The sequence below is a fragment of the Bufo gargarizans genome, chromosome 1 (genome assembly GCF_014858855.1).
Source record: "Bufo gargarizans isolate SCDJY-AF-19 chromosome 1, ASM1485885v1, whole genome shotgun sequence".
Lineage (NCBI taxonomy): Eukaryota > Metazoa > Chordata > Amphibia > Anura > Bufonidae > Bufo > Bufo gargarizans.
This window is the reverse complement of record NC_058080.1, coordinates 388,747,903-388,774,876: the sequence shown is the minus strand read 5'-3', so window position 1 is coordinate 388,774,876 and position 26,974 is coordinate 388,747,903. Positions and strand designations below refer to the sequence as shown.

Here is a 26,974-nt window from a genome sequence, read left to right as displayed (position 1 = left end):
CCTGTGCACCATAACCAAGACCCAACACCAACACCACAAAAAAAGAAGGGAGGTTAAATAAGGGTGCTGTCATGGACTCAGGAAAATCTAATTACCGGTAAGAGTAATAATTATTTTTCCCCTCGTCCTATGACAGCACCAGGAGAGATCCCAGAGATAGAACTTAGGGTGGGATAACAGCTTGTAGAACTTTGTAACTGAAAGAAACAGAGGAAAGGTCCAGCCTATAATGTTTATAAAAGGTAAGGGCATAGAGGATTCTGAAATCGGCTCAAAGGGCTCTTTAGTCAGGCTCTGTAATACCAGATTCAAATCCCAGGGGGGGGGAACCCTAGAGATTCTAGCAGGGGTATCCCTCACTATAGCCTTACATAACCTCAAGACAAGAGGGTGGAGGCTAACCTAGTGTCAAACAGTATACTCAAGGCTGCAATCTGGGCCTTAAAGGGAACCTGTCATGTGGATATTTGATTATAATCTAACTAATTATATACAATCATTAACTACTAAAAAGTACCTTAGATGTATTCACTTACTGGTGTGACAGATGGTTACCTCATAATATACACACAAAGATGCTGCATGCTAATGAGCCGATTTGAGTCCAGCGTGATGTCATTGAGTCCAGCGTATATTTAATTCAAAGCTATAGCCACTCCCCTGCCCAACTGCTGCTGATTCATATGAAAAATACGGTCATTCAGCAGCAGGTGGGCGGGGAGAGTCAGGAGCTCATGAATATTCATGACTCATCATTATCAGCTGGAGCTTTTCAATACAAGATGTTGGCAGATTGACTGGGTCAATTAAAGAAAGTGACCCAGCATTTTGCTAAGCGAATCAGTCACTAATTTATATTGGCCTTAGTTAGAACACCATAAAACTGGTGACAGGTTCCCTTTAAGGGTACTAAGGCACAGACCCTTTTCTACCCCTCCCTGAAGAAAAAGCAACATTTTCGGAATAGAAAGACTACTTACTCCACAAAAGAATGATGTAGGCTGATGTTTGAGGCCCCCTGCACACGATCAGGATTGCGTGCGGATTTTCCGCGCGGAAAATCCGCACCGTAGGTCATGTACATTGTATTCTATGAGAATTTGAAATTCTCAATGCACACGATGCAGATTTTTTCTGCGCGGATTTTGACCTGCGGTGCGGATCTTAAAATCCGCGACATGTCAATTCATTTTATTTTTCCTGACCGGATTTTCTTCATTCACTTAGTGAAATCCGCACCGAATCCGCACGCAAATCCGCATGCAAATCCGCACCACTTAATGCGGATTGACCGCACAGATTTGCCTGCGAACACCTGCGGATTTCAGTGCGGATTCTCCGCACATGAATCCTGAACGTGTGCATGTACCCTGAAGGTCATTAATATATACAAAAATGTATTAATAAATTGACCCCTTAAAACTAACTTTTATTAACTCAATTTAAAAGGACCTGACATCGCAGGTGACCTATCCCAAACTTTACAAGATAAGTGCAAAAGAATAATTGAATGTGATCCTGCTACTAAAATAGAGGCAGACAGTGATTGTTCGGACGGGATGGGCAATACAGTCCGTGAAAGGGAAACAAATGCCCTGAAGTGGCCCTGCTAAGGGTACTTTCACACTAGCGTTTTTGTTTTCTGGCATTGAGTTCAGTCACAGGAGCTAATCAGTTTTATCCTGATGCATTCTGAATAGAGGGCATTCCGTTCAGGATGCATCAGTTCAGTCCCTCTTACGTTTTTTGGACGGAAAAAATACCGCAGCACGCTGCAGTTTTCTCTCCGGCCAAAAATACCGAACACTTGCTGGAATGACGGATCCGGCATTAATTTACATTGAAGTGTATTAGTGCCAGATCTAGCATTAAGTGTTCCGGAAAAACGGATCCGGCTTTCCGGTCTGTGCATGTGCAGACCTTTAAAAAAATAAAATAAATACCGGATCCGTTTTTCCGAATGACACCGGAGAGACGGATCCGGTATTTCAATGCATTTGTCAGACGGATCCGCATCCAGATCCGTCTGATAAATGCCATCAGTTTGCATTCGGATTGCCGGATCAGGCAGGCAGTTCCGGCAACGGAACTGCCTGAATCCTCTGACGCAAGTGTGAAAGTACCCCAAGTCCTCAGCCCGGGGCTGTAGGGCTTAGTAGTGCCAGCCAGGCTTAGGTAAGAGGACGGGGAAACTCCACCTTTAGGGGCCACCCCCGGGCTGAGGACTTAGCAGGGCCACTTCAGGGCATTTGTTTCCCTTTCACGGACTGTATTCCCAATCCCGTCCTAACAATCACTGGCGGCCTATATTTTATGTTTCAAAGATGTTGATTAAAGTTTTATACAACAAAGAGGTACAGTGCAAAGTGTGTACATAATAAAAGACAAATTGTCCAGTCAAATAAACAATTCGAACAAATAAAAAAAATAATAGAACAATGTCAGAGTTGGTAGTCAAGCAATGATGCGTCGGCTTGGCTTCTTCTCGGGTGACGTACATTAGTGAGGTAACCCACAAACCCACCCATCCCCTAGCTGAGTGCATTACATACTGAGACCTATCAGAGTTCGGAGCAGAGAGAAAGGTTGGTGGAATGGGGGGAGGACGACCAAGGCTCCCAGACCCTCTCGAATAGGGCAAATGTATCTGTACGGATAGCTGTCAGCCGTTCATACTGGTAAATCCTGTTGATCCAATCGAGCACTGCCTGATAATTTAGTGACAGGGAACGCCACTGGGAGGCAATATGGATCCTGGCAGCTAACAAAATATATTGGGTCAATTTAAATCTGGCGTGCATCAACTTTGATGGCCTATCGCCTAAAAGAAAGACCGATGGCGTAGGCAGCCTATATTTTAGTAGCAGGATCACATTAAATTATTATTTTGCACTTACCTTGTGAAGTTTGGGATAGGTGGCCTGCGATGTCAGGTCCTTTTAAATTGAGTTAATAAAAGTGAGTTTTAAGGGGTCAATTTATTAATTAATTAGTTTTTTAATAGAAAGCCTACAATGCGGAACAGGATCAATTCCTAGGAAGGCAAAAAAGCCGCCCATGTTCCAGCATAGATCCTTTTTAACAAGGTAGAAATAATGGCCTCAGACAACCCCCTATATACTAGTAGTGACCTTTCAAAAACCAGGCCGTCAGGGTGGAGGCCTTTTACCAGCGGATGAATGACTGGACCTTGGCTCAGAAGGTCCGAAATCTCTGGTAGCACCCAAGGCTCCTTGTCTCAGCCACGTGAACCAAGCACGACAGGGCCAAAATGGTGCTACCATGATCACCGAGGCTCTGTTCTCCCTTATCTTCCTGGGGACTCTGGAGATCAACTAAAGAGGAGGGAAGGCATAGAGAAGACCTCTGTCCTATGGATGTAGAAAAGCGTCCACTCCCAAGGGAAAATCCCCTGGAAAAAGGGAAAAAAAACTTTTCACTTTCCTGTTTGCTCTTGTGGCGAAAAGATCCACTGAGGGCTCCCTCCAAAGCTGAACTAGTCGGGAGAAAACCCCTGGATTTAGAAACCACTCTCTCTGCTTCAGTCTGTGACGATGTAAAAAAAATGCCTCCTGGTTGTATATCCCTTTGATATGAAGGGCCGATAAGGACAGGACTTTTCCTTCTAGCAAGGAAAAAATTTGAGCCGCTATCTGCTGTAACTCCATGGATCTGTCCCCCCTGATGATTCAGGTAAGCTACTACGGAACCATTGTCTGATAAGACCTTTAGATGATGATCCTGGAGAAAGGGCAAAATCTCCTGCAATGCTCTTAGCACCTCCATCAGTTCTTCTTTTACGTTTGAAGAAGTGGCACATATCGATCCTACCCAAGGGCCTTGTAGAACCCAGTTCTGGACATGAGCCCCCCAACCAATCGGACTAGCGTCTGTAGTCAATACTATTGGAATCTGCAATCTTCCAGGGAACCCCCCGGGTGAGGTTGTCTGGGTCCAACCACCACCTTAGGGAACTGCAAGCTTGTCTGGAGATAAAAATCTTCCTGTTCGAATCTCCCATTATAGACTCCTCGAATGAGCCTGAGCCCATGGAACCGCAGGAATGCAGGAGGTTAAAGTTCCTAGAACTGACATACTGTTTCTGATTGATAGATATGGTTTTCGAACAAGAAGATCTATCATTTACCTTACTTTCTGGAGCTTCTCTGGATGTAGAAAGGATTTCTAAGTGGACAAATCATAGGACGAGGGGAAAAAAAAAAGTATATACTTTTTTTTAGCAGACTGTGCAGGATACAAGAACATAGTATGCTGTGTTTTTGTATATTTTTTTGTAACATATACATCAAGCGGAGGCATAAAACTTGATGTGAACCCACCCTTAGGGTACTTTCACACTTGCGGCAGTGTGATCCGGCGGGCAGTTCCGTCGTCGGAACTGCCCGCCAATCTGCCGCTGACTGAAAGCATTTGTGAGACGGATACGGATCCGCCTCACAAATGCATTGCAAGGACGGATCCATCTCTCCGCTTGTCATGCGGACAGACGGATCAGTCTTGTATATTTTTTCACATTTTTACCGGTCTGCGCAGGCCGGAAGGACGGATCCGGCATTTCGGTATTTTGAATGACGGATCCGGCACTAATACATTCCTATGGGAGAAAATGCTGGCATGTCTTCGTTTTTTTTCGCCGGAGATAAAATACGGTTTTACCTTTTGCCTGATCAGACAAAACTACTGAACTGAAGACATCCTGATGCAAACTGAACGGATTACTCTCCATTCAGAATGCATGGGGATATGCCTGATCAGTTCTTTTCCAGTATAGAGCCCCTGTGACGGAACTCTATGCCGGAAAGAAAAACGCTAGTGTGAAAGTACCCTAACCGTCACGTAACGTATTAAGTTCTATTTTTATCCCTTTTATTTAGCAAACTGTTATTTTGCACTGTATGTACAGTATATGTATATTTTATGTTGTATTTTCTATGATAACCCCATTGTTTGTACGCACTGTCATTTTTGGATTATTAACATTTCAAGAGCCTTGTGTTCTAACGATTCCATGACCTTAGAAGTGCTACCTATATTATTTTAGTAACCTGTGAATGCTAGCAGTTGTAGCGTGTACTTAAGTGTTATTTAATGCAAGGTGTCTCGTCAGCCTGACCAGCATGGTGACGTCATCGCGCACAGGATCTTCAATCAAGATGGCTGCGGCGGACTCTTGGCGTGTAAATGGATGAGGAGAGTATGAATTTTATTTTTGCTGCCATTTTAGGGAAAATTGATTAGTTACCACAAAGCATGAGGAAATTCGGCTTTGCGGCGAATCGAGTTTTCCCTGAAATTCAGATTGAAGGATTCGCTAAACACTAGTCATTACATGTGAAGTATACTCATCTAGGGCATTTCAACTTGCTTAAGGCTCATTCACACTAATGTATGAATGGGTCCGCATCTGTTCCGCAATTTAGCAAAACTGGTGCGGATCCATTAATTTCAATGGGGCCGCAAAAGACGCGGACAGCACACAGTGTGCTGCCCTCATCTATATTTCCGTTCTACGGCCCCGCAAAAAACAGAGCGTGTCCTATTCTTGTCTGTTTTGCAGACAAGAATAAGCATTTCTATAATGGGTCGCCCCTTCTGTTCCGCAAATTGCAGAACGCACACGGGTGGCATCCGTGTTTTGGGGATTCGTTAAACACGGTGCGGTCTTCTGAATAAGCCCTTAATGTAAGTGTGAGCTTGCAGAGTGTCGATGTCTTACCATGGCAGCCAGGGGCCTAATGAAGGGGTATAATAAACTGCACTACATAAGCAGTACAGTGTATTTTAGAAGTAATCAAAGGATTGCATGTCAAAGTCCCTTTGAGGGACCAATAAATATTAAAAATAAAATAAAGTTTTAGTAAGAAAAAAAGCCTCCAAGTTAAAAATGTACACCATTTTAATGGAAAAAGTTGTAAAAATAAAATCGCTTCTACATATTTGGTATTGCCGCGTCTGTAATGACACTTGCTATACAATAATCATGTAATTTATCCCACATGGTGAACTGTAAACAAGAACCCCAAAATCAATGACGAATTTCTGTTATTTGCTTATTCGCCAACAAAAAAAAGAATAAAAAGGAAATCAAAACGTCTTATGTACCCCAAAATGATACCAATGAAAACTACAAATACAAACTACAAAGTAGTGGTAATGATGTCTTTACCCCCCCCCCCCCCACCCGAAAGAGTTTATAAACGCTAATCAATAAATGATATGTATTCCATTAAACACTACAGCTTGTCCTGCAAACAAACAAGCCCTCATATGGCTACATTGACAGAAAAATAAAAAAAAAGGTATGGCTCTTGGAATGCAATAATGAAAAAAAGCGCTTGTTCACCAAGACCCGAAACAGGCTGGTTACAGGGCTATCTCAAGAAACGGACCTCCACAGTGAACATAAAGCATGCTGCAGGTACGTGACGTCCTCTCCCTTTACTGCTATGGGACTAGTCAAAATAGCCAAGTGACTGTGCTCGGGTATTTTCGGAAATTCCATATCCATTTCGTTCACCACTATGAGAGTTTCGAAAATAGCCAAGCACTATTTTCAGTCCCACAGCAATGAATGAAGCTGAGCTCTATTCATGGCGAGGGTCCATTCTTGACAAAAGAGTGAGTCCCAGAGATGGGAATCTCATTTATATGGCATATACCAGTGATGCCCAACCTACGGCCCCGCGAAGCTGTGTCATGCGGCCCGTGCAGTTAGGCCGGACAGTCTGGTTTAAGACTTCTAGTCCTTGGTCCGGCGGAAGGCCAGGACGGACAGCCAGGAGTCCTCCTTTAGTGTGGTAAAGGGTCAGGGTCCGTTTAAGTTTACCTATGGCAGGGGCAGGTAGGCAGCACGTCGTCCGCACAGTGTGCTGTATGACATGACGTCACAACGCCATCCAGCGCTGCCTGCGTCGTCAGAAAGAACTGTTATCTACAACAGGCAGGACGGAGTACGGGTGCCACTGCCAGCAGTGTACGTCGGTTTAATGGCGGTGCATCTCTGACAGATATTTGTATAGCGCAGTCACACCGCAATATTTTGCTCACAGCATCATTAGTCTTCTGCCCCTCAATCTGTTCCTGTGCCGTGTGTGCCGGGACCTGCTCTGTCATCTGCACAGCCATCACTCTATAGGGGAGGAACATCAGATAGACGAGTTGAGGGGGACGAGGCGCCCCTCAAATCACCACTGTAGCTAATACTATACATGCCCCCCACAGAGTACAACACACGAGAAGAAGAGATTTGCTGTGTACTAGGGGCACATGTTTTACATGACTCCTCTTTACTACTCCCAATGTTCCCAAAAAGAAGTCACATATACCCCCATAACAGAGTTCCACCCATATATACTCCATAACAGTGTGCCACCCACATATATATATATATCTATATATATACACACACACACACCTCATAACAGTATTCCACCCATATATACCCCATAATAGGGTTGTTTCGGGTATAAAATTTTCGATACCCAATCAATACTTTTAGCCCGGTATCAGAGAACATAGATTGCGCTGCTCTCAGTGTGCGCCATGTTCCCTCAGCAGCACAGGGAAGAAGGAAGCAGTCTCTCCCTCCCCCTGTGCCGCTGCTACCACCAATGGGAACGAAGAGGAGGGGAGGGCTCACTGCGCCACCAATGATAACTAAAGTTTAATACATAACAAAGACAGGCGGTAGAAACACATTGCCGGCACCCGACCTCTGACAGGGCGCTGCGTCCGCGGCAATTGCCGCACCCGAGGGGTTAACTGCCGCTGATCACAGCTCCCTGTCAGAGGGCGGGTGCCAGCAATGTATTTCTGCCGCCGGCTGTATTTGTATTAAACCTTAATTATCATTGGTGGCGCAGTGCGCCCTCCCCCTTCCCAGCATTAAAATCATTGGTGGCGCAGTGAGCCCTCCCCTCCCCCCCAGTATTAAGTCATGAAGGCAGTGGCCACAGAGTCCCCTCACCTCCTCTTATTGGCGGCACTGGCAGCTTCTGATTGGAGCCCCAACAGTGTAATCCTGTTAGCTAGCATTTTCACATATAATTTCAGATCATTATTAAGGAGCGAGATTGGTCTGTAATTCGAACAAAGCGTATGATCTTTATTTGGCTTAGGGATGATAGTGATTTGTGCCATTAACATATCTCTAGAAGAAGCAGCTCCCTCCCTTGTCATGTTGCATATCTTTAATAGCCTGGGTAAGCGTGTATCTTTGAAGGTGATGTAATAGGAGATGGGAAGTCCATATGGACACAGGCTCTTATTAATAGGGGAATTTTTAAGGGCTGTATGTGTAACATCCTGAAGTATGTCACTAAAACTACTGTCACCCAGCTACATGATGTTAAGTGTAAATGTGTTATCATCTTGTGTAACCTGACATTGCATTTTCCATTATATGGATTTCCTATGTCTGTTTTATATAAATTGCCGTACACCAGTAGGTGGCGGCAATGTGTAGGCAGTCTATAGACAGTTTAGTATATCTAGGCTGGAATAGTCCATTCCAGGCTAGCTCCCCCCTTTCTGAGGAGGAGTAGATTGTTCCCACTTCCTACCTCATGGGGAGGAAGGAAAGTTCTAGTCAGTGTACCAGCCACCCCTGCCGGGGTAGGTTGTGTTATTAGGAGCTCCCAGAACCAGGGATCCCAACCCTGGATCCCGCCTCGGCTGAGGCCAGGATCCATCTTCCCAGCTTGAGCTATCCGCCAGAAGCAGCCATCTCCAGCCTCCAGGAAGAAGCATACCCTGTGAGCCAAGCTGCGAGTACATTTCCCAAGTCCAGAAGCCAAATTCCAGACAGAGCAGAAGACAGATACCTGCCAGATCTACTAGGCATATAATAAGAAGCAGAATACATATAAATTCCTGTCACATATTGCCAATACCTGCTGGGACCTAAAGACTAAAGCTGTAACTTGATTTAAAGCTGCCATTAAGTAAAGACGAGTTGGATTATATCTCCTGTCTGGATCTCAATTATTCCATCAAAACTCCTATTGACAACACTCAAATTTATTGCAAGTGAGCCAGGATACAGGAGTCCAGCCGTACCCAGGTAGGAGACACCGTTGACACTACATAGAGACATTATCCCCCTCTGGCATTCCTCGCCTGGTACGTGAGCTATAACATCTTAAAGGGCCCTGCCATAGTACCTGCGCAAGCTGCAATTGGCGTCACAAACTCTTACACATATTTACTGACCCGCTGCATAGCAACCCCACTGACCCAGTGTCCTGCTCATTGCATATGCACTTTAGCAGATTTATTGCCATGAGCGTAATATTTATATTGGGTTGATAAAACATAAAAAAAAAAAAAGTTGGGCCGTATTAGCATTGAGAATGTTTTTCAATTCTGATCTCAAGGTGTCCAGATGTGCTAGTGTGTCTGGGTTCAGAGATCTTCTATGTTGCATTTCTGGTCTTGAGATCTCTGTTGTGATTTCATTTATTTTCTTTTGCTTTAGTTCTTTTATGAAAGACCCCAGTGAAATCAAGTGACCTCTAATGACCGCTTTATGGGCGTCCCATAGCGAGATCGGTGACATATCTGCAGACTCATTCAATCGGAAATATTCTTCCAGTATGCTAGCCAATTTTCGGTATTTGAGAGCTATGTAATAACGTCTCGTTAAGTCTCCATCTAAACTCAGCTTTAGGTCTCATGCACACGACCGTTGTGTGCATCCGTGGCCGTTGTTCCTTTTTCCGTGATTTTCTGCGGACCCATTGACTTTCAATGGGCCAGTTGAAAACTCTGAAAACGCACCGTTGTTCATCAGCGGCCGTGATCCGTGTTTCCTGTCCGTCAAAAAAATAGGACCTATCCTATTTTTTTTGACAGACAACGGTTCACAGACCCATTCAAGTCAATGGGTCAGTGAAAAAACACGGATGCACACAAGATTGTCATCCGCGTCAGTGATCCGTGTCCGTAGGCTAATTTCATACAGACGGATCCGAAGATCCGTCTGCATAAAAGCTTTTTCAGAGCTGAGTTTTCACTTCGTGAAATCTCATAACCGACAGTATATTCTAACACATCACCATGGGAACGCTTCAAGTTAGAAAATACTACGAACTGTGTACATGACTGCCCCCTGCTGCCTGGCAGCACCCCATCTCTTACAGGGGGCTGTGATCTGCACAATTAACCCCTCACCTGAGGGGTTAATTGTGCATATCATAGCCCCCTGTAAGAAATCAGGGGCTGCCAGGCAGCAGGGGGCAGACCCCCCTCTCTCCTCAGTTTTAATTTCATTGGTGGCCAGTAGGCCCCCCCCCCATCCCTCTATTGTATTAATTTCATTGGTGGCCACCAATGAAATTAATACAGTAGAGGGAGGGGGGGGGGGGCTGCACTGGCCACCAATGAAATTGAAACTGGGGAGGGAGGGGGGTCTGCCCCCTGCTGCCTGGCAGCCCCTGATCTCTTACAGGGGGCTATGATACGCACAGGGGTTAATTGTGTGGATCACAGCCCCCTGTAAGAGATCGGGTGCTGCCAGGCAGCAGGGGGCAGTCATGTACACAGTTCGTAGTATATTCTAACTTGAAGCGTCCCCATCACTATGGGAACGCCTCTGTGTTAGAATATACTGTCGGATCTGAGTTTCCACGATCTAACTCAAATCCGATGGTATATTCTAACATAGAGGCGTTCCCATGGTGATGGGGACGCTTCAAGTTAAAATATACCATCGGATTGGCGAAAACTCCGATCCGATGGTATAATAGGGACTCCTGACTTTACATTGAAAGTCAATGGGGGACGGATCCGTTTGCAATTGCACCATATTGTGTCAACGTCAAACGGATCCGTCCTTATTAACTTGCATTGTAAGTCAGGGCGGATCCGTTTGGCTCCGCACGGCCAGGCGGACACCAAAATGACTTTTTCCTTCATGTCCGTGGATCCTCCAAAACTCAAGGAAGACCCACGGAAGAAAAAACGGATCACGGAACCCGTTTTTGCGGACCGCAAAAAAAAAAAAAAACTGTCGTGTGCATGAGGCCTTAGGCATATTTGGTATAGTAAATGAAAAGGTAACTGGTGCATGGTCTGATAGTAGTATATTTCCGGGGACTGCTTCTGCAGGAAAATATAGTCAAGTCTATGGTATGTTTGGTGATTTGCGGAGAAAAAGGTGTAGTCCCTATCACTAGCATGCAGAGCTCTCCAAGAGTCTACTAAACCAATTTGGGATATAGCCTTGTTGATTCTATACAGCGACTTTTTAGAAAGTGTCGACAAACCTGTTGAGGAATCTATGGAAGGAACTAGTGTAGCGTTACGATCTCCACCTAGAAAAGCTATCTATGCCTTCTGCAAAATCCCCAAATTGCCCAATAGAATCCGAAAGCCATTCGGCTTGGGATGTGTTGGGGGTGTAAATACTACCTAGAGTAAATAATTATTGGGGACCTATTGTGCCCTTGACAAATCTAAATCTGCCTTCCGTATCTTTTAATGTATCCTGGTGTATGAATGGTGTGTTTTTATGTATGGCAATACTAACACCTTTAGTGGCTGTAGTGTGGGATGGGTTATTGAACCATTGATTAAAAAGTTGATGTGAGAGCTTGGGTATGTGATTTTTCCGGAAGTGGGTTTCTTGTAGGAGGACTACTCCTTCAGTTTGTGTAGGTGATGACAGACTTGGCTCCTTTTAGTAGGGGCATTCAGTCCCTTGACGTTATAGGAACAGATCTGTAAGTTAGCCATATTCAGCTAGGTATACATTCCGGAAAAAACACCTGATCAGTGGATTTCAATGTATGTTATTTAAGACTTCATGTAAAACCCTTAATAAAAATAATTTTACAACAGTGTAATCCTGGGGCTCCGATCAGTTACCATGGCAGCCAGGACGCTACTGAAGTCCTGGTTGCCATGGTAATCTCCCTGCTGCTGTGTATACTATGCACAGGGCAGCAGGGAGAGTGTGAAGTCCTATTCACCCTGATAGAGCTCTATCAGGGTGAATAGGACAAGGGATTAAAAGATTCCAGGTTCTAGCCCCTAAGAAAGAAAAAAAAAAAAAAAAAAAAAAGATTAAGTATAAATCACCCCTTTCCCAATTTTACATATCAAATATATAAACAATAAATAAACATATCACATATCGCCACGTCCGAAAAGTCCAAAGTATTAAAATATTTTTAAAATCTCCTATGCGGTAAATGCCTAACAGAAAAATAAATAAAAACCGCGCTATTCGCCATTTTTTTTAGTCACCTTGCCCCCCCAAAATTAGTATAGGACTGTTCGATTATGGGCCGGACGTTCCATAAAATGCAGAATATACGCAGCTTTTTTTGCGTGGTATCGAAACCGAATCAAAATTTTGTTATCGAAACAACCTTACCCCATAACAGTGTGCCACCCATATACAGGTGAAATTTGAAAAATGTGAATATCGTGCAAAGTTCATTTATTTCAGTAATGCAACTTAAAAGGCTCCCATCTACAGTACACCATTTCAGGTGATGTCGTCCCGTCCATGGTCATGTGACCTAATGTGCACAATGTGCAGGGCCTAATATGCATTCTGCAGTACAGAAGTGCCCTAAAAGGAACACATACAATGATGACATAACATATCCCATATGGTGAACATTATATAAGTACTAGCTGAAGGACCTGGCTTCGCTCGGGCATATTTAATCTATTTCATTTAATGTTTGTGTGTGTCGTTAAAAGATAATCAACACTATCCACTATAACAGTGACATCTACAGTACCCCACTCCCAATACAGTGACCTCCACAGCCCTTAACACTGACCCCCCCCCCCCCCACAGTGCCCCGTCCCTTAAAATTGGACCTCAACAGCAGCCCACCCCCTTAACTTTGACCTTTACTGCAGCCTTCCCCTTTAACAGTGACTTTCACAGCATACCACCCCTCTTGACAGTGACCTCCACAGGGGCCCGCCCCCCTTAACAGTGGCCTTTACTGGATCGGGGGCGTGTCCTTTTGAACAGCTCACTCTAAGACAGCAGCACAGTATTGTCTGAGTGTGAACTGCAGGGATAAAGTCACCGTCCCTCCTACCCCTGCAGCTGACAGAAGTAGATTTTTAACTTAATTTTTTCAATCCCTGTCAGCTGAGGAGTGGAGGGGGCGTAGCCTAGCCAGATCAGGGGCGTGGATTAGCAGGACCTAGAAGTTAAAAATCAACTTCATTTTTTCAATCTCAGTTGACTGAGTGGGAGGGGGCGTGTCCTAACCAGTTCGGGGGCGTGTTCTTTTGAACAGCTCACTCTAGGACAGCAGCACTGTGCTGTCTGAGTGTGATCTGCAGGGAGAAAGTCACCCTCCCTCCCACTCCTGCAGCTGACAGAAGTGGATTTTTACCTTCATTTTTTCAATCCCCGTCAGCTCAGGAGTGGGAGAGGGCGTGGCCTAACTAGATTTGGGCGTCGCTTAGCGGGACCTAGAAATTGATTTTTCCCTTTATTTTTTCAATCTCATTCGGCTGAGGAGCAAGAGGGGCGTGGCCTAATTGGATCAGGGGCGTGTCCTTTTGAACAGCTCACTTTAAGACAGCAGCACAGTGCTGTCTGAGTGTAAGCTGCAGGGAGATAAAAGTTGATTTTTACCTTTATTTTTTTTATCCCCGTTGGCTCAGACTGGCCCATAGGGGCACAGGGGAATCCCCCGGTGGGCCCCTGAGCAAGGTGGGCCCCTAGTCTACTATCTCCTGCACAAGTGGCACATAACACAGTAGACTTACTGTACTACATACATATATTCATGTACAGCACCTCAACCAGCCTATGTTCCGTATGGTGGGCCCCCAAAATAAATTTTACTGGTGGGCCCTAGGTACTCCAGTCCAACACTGGGCTCAGGGGTAGGCGTGGCTTAACCAAATCAAGGGCATGGCTTATCAGAACATGGGGGTGTGGTTTTAAATCTTTTGAGGGTGGACACATTGTGGCAGTGTGGGTGTCTGGGCTCCTTCCTGCAAGAGTGACGCCCCTCTAGGCACCTTACTGGCTCATTTGCATACCAAATAAACTTGATTTTCAGAGGATAAAAACATCTATTGCTGGAACAAAGTCACACCTGGAAATAAGGTACTAAGTGCTATTAGGCCATGGCTTTACTTCAATAGCAATTCAAAAGCTCTTCTACAGCAGTGAAAAAAAAATGGCTGGGTTGTTATGGAAACCTGGAGTAAAACTGTATGTGGAGGCTGAAGGACCTGTGAGCTTCAATTGGCTGATAAGGGTCATGTGACCAGGCTTCCATAGGCTAATGCATTTTTTTGGAATATCTCAGGAACGGTACGTCCTAGAGAGCTGTGACCTGGTCTAAAACCTTCCGGGACACCTGATGTACCTGTGTGCCAAATGTCATGATTGTAAATGCGACGGTGCGGATTCCTTTAGCGGACATACAGACACACACACACACACACTCACTCTCACTCAGCTTTATATATTAGATGCCAAAACTGCCGTTTACCTGCTCAAAAGTCCTATGTACCTCAAAATGGCACCAATGAAAACTACAGCTTGTCTCACAAAAAATGGATCTTTCACTGCAGCGACACAAAAACATTATTTTTTTTTAAGTTTCCTTTGTGCAAAAAAAGAAAAACAACAAAAAAAAAAAAAACTAGGAGACCCGCAGAATAAAGCTATCACGTCACTTATCCGTAAGGTGACATAGAAACCCACCTCAAAAAACAATGGCAGAACTGCTAAAAAATGAATAACAGGCCTTGAAGTACCCCAAAATGCTATAACCCATCCTGCAAAAAAAATATTACAAAAATAAGGCCCTTGACAAAAAAACTCTAAAAGTTATGCCTTTGAATTTCACCCCATACACTGAAAAGCTGCAGCAGAAATTCACACCACATGGCAGTTTTCACGCTGGGGAAGATACAATAAAATCTCATCCACTTTGCTTTCCAGCTGCAAAAGAACCGCAGCGTGCGTACTTGTGTGAACATGGCTTTATAGTGATGAATAGATTCGCATTAGGAGCGTTGCATTTATGGAAGATTACCCAAGAGGTCCCATGTGGAGCATCATCACAGTCATGTGAACAGAGCCCTTACACTATGTGGCAGTACTGCATGTGAATGGAGGTTCTCCATGTCCTGAGCCCTGCCACATGAAGGTTGCCCCCACTGGTGGTGCTGACCAGGGTCCACATGCCCAGCTGCTCGGCCACCGAGGCGGGGGGGACCCGGGCCGCGCTCTGCAGAATATCCGGTAGATGGTGCGGTTGCGATTGTGCGCAGTGAGCGCTGGGTGTCAGCTGTGCATCACCCACAGACTGCCTGCGAGCAGGGGGAAGAGGAGGAGACCGACCACCCATCCCCCCGCCAGAGCGCCACGGCCCGGGGACACCACCGGAACCGGGGAAGGAGGGGCCCGCTGCTCAGCTCATGAGATCAGTTATCCGGGTCTGTAGCGGACTGGAAGGAGGATGTTAAGCGCGGAGAGCCTGGACCGGGCGGACCTGTGTGAGAGTCTGTTGACGTGGGTAAGTGTGAGAGGACGGTCCCTTCCCCCACCGGGAGGCCCTGCACGGCCCTCGGACTAGGGCACATACCGGCTGCCCTCATACACATTCAGTGCGGTTCTTGTGCTAATAATCTTATTGTATAGGGGATCTATAGGATGGGCTGGAGAAAGTGGTGGTCCTTCCCCTAGATGGTAGCTTTTTACCCTTCCCCTAAACAAGACCCAGGCGTAAAGAGTGGCCCCCAAATCTTATTTTAGGTTTAGGGGCCATACACAATGGATTGTTTGTACGCTGGCATTGCGTCACTTTGTGTGATTCTCAGACCATAGCCATGGAGCGGATACAATCCTGGCATGTACCACCAGTGATACTTGGTCCCATCGATGGGACCGCTATCCGTTGTAAAGGATAATGCATCAGTCTGATGGGGGTGTTAGTTATACCGACGGAGGTCATGGGGTATTAGCCGGCCGAAACCCACCGACCATCTGATGTGTATGGGTGCGTCACGTGGGTTAAGCATTGGAGCTGTTCGGTTTCAACATGCCTGATCTTTTTGTTTTTGGGCAGTGAAAGGGGACACCACAAAATGTAGTGCAATCTGTGTTTCATCCATGTTTCACGGACCGTTAGGAAGAGATGCTTTGAAAATTATTTTTCAGTTGCACTGTGTTCATGAAACACAGACAGCAGAAAACGGACACCTGGACAACACACGGATCCTTCACGGAGGCATCACTGAATCTTTTCACACAAAGCACGGACCGATAGCTGTCACTCACTGATAGATGTACATGGTAGAGGTGTTATCAGTGATTGATAGCATTCTCTGTGGAAGTGTGTATACATAGATATCTGTCAGTCACTGATAGTTGTACATGGGGAGGTGTTATCAGTAATTGATAGCATTCTCTGTGTAAGGGTGTATACATAGATAGCTGTCAGTCACTGATAGTTGTACATGGGGAAGGTGTTATCAGTGATTGATAGCATTCTCTGTGTAACTGTGTATACATAGATAGCTGTCACTCACTGATAGTTGTACATGGGGAAGGTGTTATCAGTAATTGATAGCATTCTCTGTGGAAGTGTGTATACATAGATAGCTGTCACTCACTGATAGTTGTACATGGGGAAGGTGTTATCAGTAATTGATAGCATTCTCTGTGGAAGTGTGTATACATAGATAGCTGTCAGTCACTGATAGTTGTACATGGGGAAGGTGTTATCAGTGATTGATAGCAATCTCTGTGTAAGTGTATATACATAGATAGCTGTCAGTCACTGATAGTTGTACACAGGGAAGGTGTTAGTGATTGATAGCATTCTCTGTGGAAGTGTGTACACATAGATATCTGTCACTCACTGATAGTTGTACATGGGGAAGGTGTTATCAGTGAGTGATAGCATTCTCTGTGTAAGTGTGTATACATAGATAGCTGTCAGTCACTGATAGTTGTACATGGGGAAGGTGTTATCAGTGATTGATAGCATTCTCTGTGTAAGTGTGTATACATAGATAGCTGTCAGTCACTGATAGTTGTACATGGGAAGGTGTTATCAGTGATTGATAGCATTCTCTGTGTAAGTGTATATACATAGATAGCTGTCAGTCACTGATAGTTATACATGGCCGAGGTGTTATCAGTGATTGATAGCATTCTCTGTGCAAGTGTGTATACATAGATAGCTGTCAGTCACTGATAGTTGTACATGGGAGAGGTGTTATCAGTGATAGTATTCTCTGTGTAAGTGTATATACATAGATAGCTGTCAGTCACTGATAGTTGTACACGGAGGTGATATCAGTGATTTATAGCATTCTCTGTGTAAGTGTGTACATGTCTCAAGTACAATGCCTCAGGATACAATGCTTTCAACATACAATGTTCCCTGAACCAATTAATGTGTAACTGAGGACAACTGTATATGGTATACAAGATAGTGTTACAGAGCTTGTGTAGTGGTAATAAATGTCAAGTACCTGGACAACGCTGTGTATATGTATAGCTTAGGGAAGAAACTATATAGCAGATAGTGTACACAGGGGAGGTGTTATCAGTGATTGATAGCATTCTCTGTGTAAGTGTGTATACATAGATAGCTATCAGTCACTGATAGCTGTACACGGGGGAGGTGTTATCAATGATTGATAGCATTCTCTGTGTAAGTGTGAATATATATAGCTGTCAGTCACTGAATAGAGTACATGGGGTGAGTGTGTTATCAGTGATTATGGCATTCTCTGTGTAAGTGTATATACATAGATACCTGTCAGTCACTGATAGTTGTACACAGGGGAGGTGTTATCAGTGATTGATAGCATTCTCTGTGTTAGTGTGTATACATAGATAGCTGTCAGTCACTGATCGTTGTACATAGGGGAGGTATTATCAGTGATTGATAGCATTCTCTGTGTAAGTGTGTACAGTGGTCCCTCAAGCTATAATGACCTCAGGATACAATGCTTTCAACATACAATGGTCGTCCTGGAACCAATTAATATTGTAACTTGAGGGACAACTGTATATAGAGATAGCTGTCAGTCACTGATAGCTGTACACAGCAGAGGTGTTATCAGTGATTTATCACATTCTCTGTGTAAGTGTGTATACATAGCTGTCGCAGGAAATGGTTGTATACAGGAAAGGTGTTATCAATGATTGATAGCATTTTCTGTGTAAGTGTGTATACATAGATAGCTGTCAGTCACTGATAGCTGTAAACAGGGGAGGTGTTATCAGTGATTGATAGCATTCTCTGTGTAAGTGTGTATACAGAGATAGCTGTCAGTCACTGATAGTTATACACAGGGGAGGTGTTATCAGTGATTGATAGCATTCTCTGTGTAAGTGTGTATATACATAGCTGTAAACAGGGGAGGTGTTATCAGTGATTGATAGCATTCTCTGTGTAAGTGTGTATATAGAAATAGCTGTCAGTCACTGATAGCTGTACACGGGAGCAGACATAAATGGGTAGTCTGGTTGTTTCAAGTTATCCCCTATTCTGTGGATAGGGGATAACTATTAGATCAGTTGTGGGCATGAGCGACCGGCTGTTCTGTTCATTTCAGGGGGGCTGCAGGAGTTACAGGCCCCCCATTCTTGTGATCGCGGGGGGGATAACACAGTTATCCTGTGTATAGGGGATAACTTTAAACAATCAGAATACCACTTAAAGTTCTGAAAGAGCAGACGTTTAAATGTATACGTTTTATGTTTTCCAGTATCTGTTCCTATAAAACTGTACATCAATCTGCTTGGCTCCTCCAGCTCTATAACCTACTGCCTGCAGATGGCTCTGCATATTGAGATGACAGGTCCTCTTTAAGCTGCTGCCAGGGGGTTTGTGTTACTTGTATGGGGAGTCCGCAGAGAAATCTAATGTGTACGACCCTACACCTTCGATATCAGTCTGACAAACAGTTCCCTCCAGCGGCCCCATATGCATGCATGCTTTGTATATGTTTTCAGTGGATAGAGCGGAGAATGCCCCTGCCAGACACCTCTGGTGTTAGCTTATCTCCTGCCAGAATTCATCTTGCCCTACCCTTCGTTCCCCAGACATCTGTTGAGGGAGACTTAGGGTCCATTCACACGTCCGCAAAATGGATCTGCATCCGTTCCGCAATTTTGCGGAACGGGTGCAGACCCATTAATTTTCAATGGGGCCGGAATGTGCTGTCCGCATCCACATTTGCGGATCCGCACTTCCGCATCCGTGCTTCCGTTTCCGCCAAAAAATAGAACATGTCCTAGTCTTGTTCGCAATTGCGAACAAGAACAGGCATATTCTATTAGTGCCGGCAATGTGCGGTCCGCAAAATGCGGAACGCACATTGCCGCTTTCCGTGTTTTGCGGATCCGTGGCTCCGTGTATCCGCAAAACACATTGCGGACGTGTGAATGGAGCCTAAGGAATCAATAATCTAATGGTTGAGGTCTTTACCGTATGTAAACATGCAAAATGATGTTGTATGTAAATATGGCTGGTTCCTCTCTAAAATTTGACTTTCATCGTATATATAATTAATATCTAAATGGCCTGAGAAAAGGTTCTGATTGGATTAACCTAAATCAGAACACTGGGCACTTCTGCGGCTCAACTGGATCACCGGAGGGCTCTAAGGTAGAGGAGATCCTGATGTTTAGCTCTGTGACATGGACACTTATATTGGGGTGGGGTTTGCACATTTATTGCATAGTGTATAGTAGGGCTAAAATGATTACTCGATTTAATCGAGTAATTCGCAAAAATAAAATCCTCGATTCGTTTGTGTCATGTGACCACGGAGTGGGAGTGGAGCACTTGCTATTACTCACCTCTCCGTGGTCACCCTCCGACCAGTACCGCACTGTATCCTGACACATCATCAGGTCATAGTGCACGGAGAAGAAGATGGAGGAGCTGTGGAGCGGCGCCCCTACAGGAAAGATAAGCACTTGCGCTGGAGACATGGCTAGGAGGGGGAGATGGTGGCAGCTGGTGTGGCCCTGAGGGGGCAGCTGGTGGCACCAGGGGGGGAAGCTGATGGCACGGGGAGGGGGGGAGCTGATGGCGGGGGGGGGGGGGGGGGGGGGCTGATGAGTTTTTATAAAGAAAAACATTATTTTTATTAGTTTTTTGTTATTAGATTAATCGTTGGATTAATCGATTAGAATTCTCAATTACAAAAATAGTCGATAGCTGCAGCCCTAGTGTATAGGACTTTTACCCATTCTAAGTGCAGTATTAAAGTGGTTGTCCTAGTGTTTTATACTGATGACTTCAGGAATAGGTGATGAGTATCTGATGGTGGGGGTCTTACTCATGACACCCTGCCAATCAGCTTCTTGAAGAGGCCATGGAGCTCCTGTGAGCACTTTGCCCTCTTCCTAGGCCAGTGAGGTCCCGCACGGCCTAGGTTCAGCTCAGTCCATGTCAAGTGAATTGAGCTGCAGTACCAAGCATCGCCTCAATACAATGGATGGCACTGTGCTTTGTAAGTTGTGAGGTGGCCACAGCGCTCACCGCAGCTCTGCAGCCTTTTCACACAGCGGATCGGGGTTGGGGGCGGAGTTGACCTCCAACAATCACATTCTGATGACCTATCCTTCAGTGTTAAACACTCGGGAAGCCCCTTTAAGACCGTATAGATTATTCCCATGTGTAGAAGCCGGAGCTCTAAGCAACTGTTCAAATCTGAATGGGACTCATGCACATGACCCTATCTGTTTTGTGGTCCCACACTTTTCCTTTCTGCCCCACTGTGACAATACCTATTCTTGTCTGTAAAATGGACTAGAATAGGACACTTTCTATTTTTTTTTTTTTTTTTTTTGTGGGACAGCACATGGATGACATCCGTGTGCTCTCTACGTTTTTTGCGGTCCCATAGAACTGTGGTTCAGACGCGGACTGTAAATAGGAATATGGATCGGATTAGTCCTGAATTCTACGGCAGCGTCCTGTGTACAAGTGAAGGGTCACCCAAGGTCAGCCTCACAATTCCTACTTGTTTTATGCGGTATATTGTATGGAGAGACTAGACGGTTATTTTGCATACAATGAAGAGAGGAGATAAAGCCACGTCAGTAATGCAGAAGACCCCCACCATTGTGCCGGTGTGCATGTGACTGTGTGCCCAGTGATGAGGGATGTGTCCGCCTCGTCACGGCCTCTTTGTCTGACTCCGAGCAGTCTGGATCTGTCTCCCATTGTTACATCATCAGATCATGAATATCTGCCCTGAAGCTTTTCTTTCAGATCCATCGCTTAACAGTGAACTATTCATTTCCGGGGGCTTCTACCGTGCACTGATGTAGCAGAGCTGACTTGTCTCTTTGTACACTGTGATACAGTATATGGCTAGGATTGAGATAATGTAGTCCTGTGTCAGTTATTCCCGTGCCGTTTAGGTGCAGAAGTTTTAAAGATTACCCTCCTGATCGCTGCAGTGTTTTATTGCTGTTTGTCCTGTTCACACACTGCGGCACAGACAGTGTTTGCTACAGCTGGCCATACATTTTAGGCCCCACGCACACGACTGCGTCCGTATTTCGGTCTGGAAAATATGGAAACTGTCTGTAGAAATTACTCTTCTTGTCTGCATTAAGGACCAGAATAGTAAAAATACGGATGGCACACGGAAATGAATGGATCAGAAAATACGGATAGCACGCGGAAATGAATGGGTCAGAAATTACGGAGAGCATGCGGAAATGAATGGATCAGAAAATACAGAGAGCTCGCGGAAATGAATGGGTCAGAAAATACGGAGAGCACGCGGAAATGAATGGATCAGAAAATACGGAGAGCACGCGGAAATGAATGGATCAGAAAATACGGAGAGCACACTGAAATGAATGGGTCAGAAAATACGGAGAGCACACTGAAATGAATGGGTCAGAAAATACGGAGAGCACACTGAAATGAATGGATCAGAAAATACTGAGAGCACGCTGAAATGAATGGGTCAGAAAATACGGGTAGCGCACAGATGAAGAATATGGTGGTGTCCTTGATGTCCCAGACTCTCCTCTACAAAGCTGGGAGGACCAGCCGACCATTCAGTGTGTATGACATTCTAACGTTCGTTCGGTGCATTTGGGGTGCGGCGGTGTCGGCCATGTTGATTTTCGGTATGCCTGATCCTTAATTCTCAAGGGAGATAAGCCACTGTCACGTTGTCTGGTAAAGGCCACCATACATTAGGGGGCCGCCATTCTCTCCACGTCAGACGATGTTTGGTCGAAATTAAAATTTCGATCCTTTTGCTGTCCCCATTGACAACATCTACATGCTAGCGTCTTGATAAAATCCACAGGCTTTGTTGAAAAGATAAAATTACACCGTGTAGCACAACACCGCATTCCGTGTAGCACAACACCGCATACCTACGCGTTTCGAACCCTGTGGTTCTTAATCATGGCCCCGATATGTGTATGGGGGTGTAGGGAACGAGACTTTTTACTCCACTCTCGCCATTCAGAACGCATGTTCACTCGGTTGGACCAAGGTTGTATGTGTATGGAGAGGTTGTTGGGATTGGCTGTTCACAAGATCAAAGGGGTTGTTCATCTTTTTAGGGTGAATTTGGGCAGATTCTCCTCCTAGCCACACCTGCAAAGGGAAGCATAAGTAAGCACTTCTCACCACCGGGTCCTAAACCTAGGCTGCCCAGCTCAGGTCTTCTTATGCCGCTCCAGCGGTGACCAGCCGCCCTTGTGTCATGTCATTTGGTCACGTGATGGAAGGGGTCAGTCACTGGCTGCAGTGAAAAGGAGCCAGGATCCAGAGGTGGGGAGCAGGTAAGTGTGCTTCCCTTTGCAGGTCTGCCCAGGAGGGGGGATCCAAAAGGTGATCAACCCCTTTAAGGTATTCATCTTTTGTTTTGTTGGTTTAAATGTGAAGGACATGTACAAACGGCTATTATCCGGCCCCACTTACGTTATCAGGGCCGGCGTGCACATAATGCTTTCCGTTTTTTTCTGAGCGTAAGGCGAGGGCTACGTGGCGACGAGACACCGCGTATGGCCAAAGATCACAGTGATACAATGAAAGCCAAACCTGCAGGGTTCCTGGCAACTTGCGTGTCACCGCGCCAACACGTTCTCTTTCACTGCGCCGCTATAAAGCACTGTGATTGTTGGCCATACACTGTGTCTCACAGTCACATTGCCGTGAGCACTAGCCTTACTGATTCCAGCGGGTGCCTGCTAATATTTCAGAAATGAGCACTTGCTAACTGTTTCCAGTACATCAGCTGATTTCAGGAAGGCACTGTTAAAGGGTCCATTCACACATCCGTGTGTGTTTTGCGGATCCACAAAACACGGACAGCGGCAATTTGCGAGTCGGCTATTGCGGACAAGATTAGGACATGTTCTATTTTTTTTCCGGGTTCGGAATTGCAGACTCAGAAATGAATGGGTCCGCAATTCCGTTCCGCAAAATGCGGAACGAAATTGCGGATGTGTGAATGGACCCAAAGTGTAAGGCCTCATGCCCATGGCATTGTCTCTGATTTCAAATCTATTCTGACAGATGTAAAAATTGGGAGAGGCTCCATGGGGAACTTTATTATGGAGGCATTGTCATACGGTGCCATGTGGCAGCACGCAGGGTCACTAAGTCTCTCAGTGTGGCTATGATGTATGCCATATCCGCAGGATCAGATTGCTGGGGGTCCAGCCACCACCCCAGAAATGCATGGAGTGGCAGGCGCTCCATTTGATCTCTATGGGACTGTCAGAGATGGTGGACTACAGTCCGTGGCTATTTCCAGCTGTCCCATAGAGCTGAAAGGAACGGCAGTGCACATACCCGAGCTGCCGTGCATTCATTCAAAGAGGGATGCAGAGGTATCTCCTAGACTCTAGGACCTAGAGAGAATCGCCTCACTAGTGCAGAGGTTGGGAAAGTTTCTGCCCCTTCCAGTAGGTGGCCCTAGTGAGCCAATTCCTTCTCTGGTCGGTAGCTGTGTACGGTGGTCGTGCTGTTCCTGACTGTAATGGACGGAGGAGGCATTACCTATTGTAAAGAGGGTGCAGAACAGGAGCCGGCTGTGTCAGTGGCGGAGAGGCAGTAGACGGCTCGCTTTCATCAGTACCCATGCACTTCCCTCCTTTGGAATTCACAGCTGTAAATTCCACAGCTCCAGGGTTGACTATGTTCCAAGCTTAAAGAGGACCTGTCGCTGAATATGTGAAATAAAGAAACACATTTTTCCAAATTATTTTTTACAAATAATTCTCCATTGAAAATTGCGTGAATCCAATGACCTGATTCACCTCCCAAGAGTTTGAAATTCTTACCAGCACGCTCGGCAGCTTTCCAAATCCTCCTATGGCAGGCATGCTCAACCTGCGGCTCTCCAGCTGTTGGAAAACTGCAACTCCCACAATGCCCTGCTATAGGCCGATGGCTGTTCGGGCATGCTGGGAGTTGTAGTTTTGCAACAGCTGGAGGGTTGCAGGTTGGGCAACATTCAGCCTAAAGCCTCATTCACACGTCAGTGTTATGGTCAGTGATAAGGTATAAGGGAAGGATCTGCTCGTGGTTTTGGCTCACAACCACTGATGGAAATGTGTGAAAGGGGCCTCAGGGTACGACCACACAACACGAGCGTGTTGCGGTTGCAATGCAGCTGTGCTCCAGTCGAGTATCATATGGCTGTATGAGCCGCAACGGGCTCTAATTGAAACTAATTAGGATTGCACTGATCAGTCAGTTTGCGTTAATAAAGTCCCATGGCAAACCAGCCCCTGGATCTGAATACTTTTGTAATTGCGTGTAATTAAAAAAAATTAGCATAGCCACTGAGTTATTTAATAAAATGTATCTGTATAGCGCCACCTGCTGTTTATTCTTTTTCTTATTTCTTTGTCCTGCTCACTGAGGTCGCACATGATCAGTTTTATCCTTCAACTGCTTCCTGAGCTGTGATAGGTAGAGCTGAGACACGCCCCCTTATCTGCAGCAGAAAGGACACTCCCCTTAATATAAATCTAGCAGAGAAATGAATGTGGAGATCTGTGGATCCATGTGAAGTACAGGGCTAGTTCTAGCTTTGTTAGGCTACATGCACACGACCGTGCCGTTTTTTGCAGTCCGCAAAAATCGGAAGCCGTACATGTGCCTTCTGCAATTTGCGGAATGGAACGGACGGCCGTCAATATAAATGCCTATTCTTGTCCGCAAAGCGCTGTTCGCATCTTTTGCGGCCCCATTGAAGTGAATAGGTCCTCATCTGAGCCGCTAAAACGGCGGCTCGGATGCGGACCCAAACAACGGCCGCGTGCATGAGGCCTAGAAAGAGATTGTCATGTGTTATATGATATCTTATTTTCAATTTTAACATTAATCATGGGATAACCCCTTTAATTTCCCATTCACACATCAGTGTTTGGTCAGTGATTTCCATCAGTGATTTTGAGCCAAAACCAGGTGCGGCTCTAACCACAGAACAGGAGCAGATCTTTCCCTTATACCTTATGTCTGTGGAGGCTCCACTCCTGGTCTTGGCTCACAATCCCTGCAATACCACACAACCATTAACAATACAGACTGACTAAACAGTGCTGTCCTTATTAGTTTACTTAGATCCCGCTGTGGCTTCTGGGATTCGCGTCCCCACATATCCCTTGGTTGAACTTGATGGACTTACGTCTTTTTTCAACCGTATTAACTATGTAACTACTCAAGTGCAGCCGAGTCGCAGCCACAACACGACCACAACGTGTGGTCTCACCCTGAGAATGTGAGATCTCTCTGCTAGGTTTAAAGCTCTGTCTGCAGCATTAAAGAGGAGCGCTCTCACTTCTCGTGACTTGTCTGTTTTAGTAACTGAGTATTCCCCATGTAATAACAGTTCTGGAGCATCTATTCTTATCACTCCAAGTTGTCTCATTCCTTTATAATTCCTACTACAAAGTTAGAAATGAATTACTAGCATTTTGCAGTGAAGGTCCAGTGCATGAGGCCTAAGAGGATTTTTATATTGATGGTCTATCCTCCGTATAGGAAATGAATACCAGAACAGAGGGGGTTTGATAGCCCCCCTCCCCCATCCCGCGGATAACCCTTTAGTATCAGAATCCACTTATTTGATGCGGAAATCTACAAGTTACATGTGATATCCCCATTAATACGGTGAGTAATTCAGCAGAGTATTAATGAGATTTAAATCTCATCCAACTTACTGCTGTGCTAAATGCTGTGAATTCCATTGTAGTAAAATGCGTCACATGCGTCTTAGTTAGGGCTCATGCCCGCGAACGTAAGGGCTCCGTGCCCATGCTGCAAAACCACAAATAGTGGTCTGCAATGCACGGGCACTGGCTGCACACCCATTGACTTGAATGCGTCCACAAACCACAAGATACGGTAAAAGATAGGACATGTCTTATCTTTTGCGGCGCAGAGGCACGGACCTGAAAACCCACGGAATCGCTTTGTGGTGTTCCCATGGGCTTCGATCCATGCCTCCGCCCCGCAAAAGATGGGACATGTCCTATGTTCGGCCGTATGTTGCAGATCGCGGACACATTCAAGTGGGTGTGCATGCGGCCCTTATCTTCGTGTGCATGAGCCCTAAGTTGGGTCTTTGGCCTGTCTTTGGCCACAATATGACCGCTATGAGCCGGTGTAGATATAAGCTGTCATTTACACTACTTTTGATAAATCTGTCGGCCCCCTCGGACGGCGGAATCTCTCCGAGTGTCACAAATGTTAACACAAAGAAAAAACGTGTTTCAAAATGCGCAGCTGTTTGTACGTCTGGAAACTGGAGCACAGACCATGAATTTTTCACAGGGAGGTTTCTCCCGTTGCCGCACTGTCGCGGTGGTTTTACAGGAAGCCAGTCCATTGTTTCGTGCTACAAGCTTTAATTATTGGCTGACATTTCGGAGAGGAAAAGATGACTAAGAGTTCCCCCAGTCTTAAAATACACGGCGAGCCCATCAGGAAAC

General features: G+C 45.5%; 1 protein-coding gene across 4 annotated transcripts in view; it reads left to right on the top strand.

The window, feature by feature from the left end:
• Positions 1-15,129: 15,129 nt before the first annotated feature.
• Positions 15,130-26,974, top strand: part of HOOK3 (hook microtubule tethering protein 3) — a 96,350-nt gene continuing 84,505 nt past the window's right edge. The window contains exon 1 of one of the 4 annotated variants that reach the window (XM_044270662.1): positions 15,130-15,536. In XM_044270662.1, the coding sequence (XP_044126597.1) occupies positions 15,480-15,536 (57 nt within the window). In that variant the 5' untranslated portion in view covers positions 15,130-15,479. The remainder of the gene's footprint in view (positions 15,537-26,974) is intronic. The other 3 variants (XM_044270672.1, XM_044270681.1, XM_044270687.1) reach the window with 3 other exon arrangements.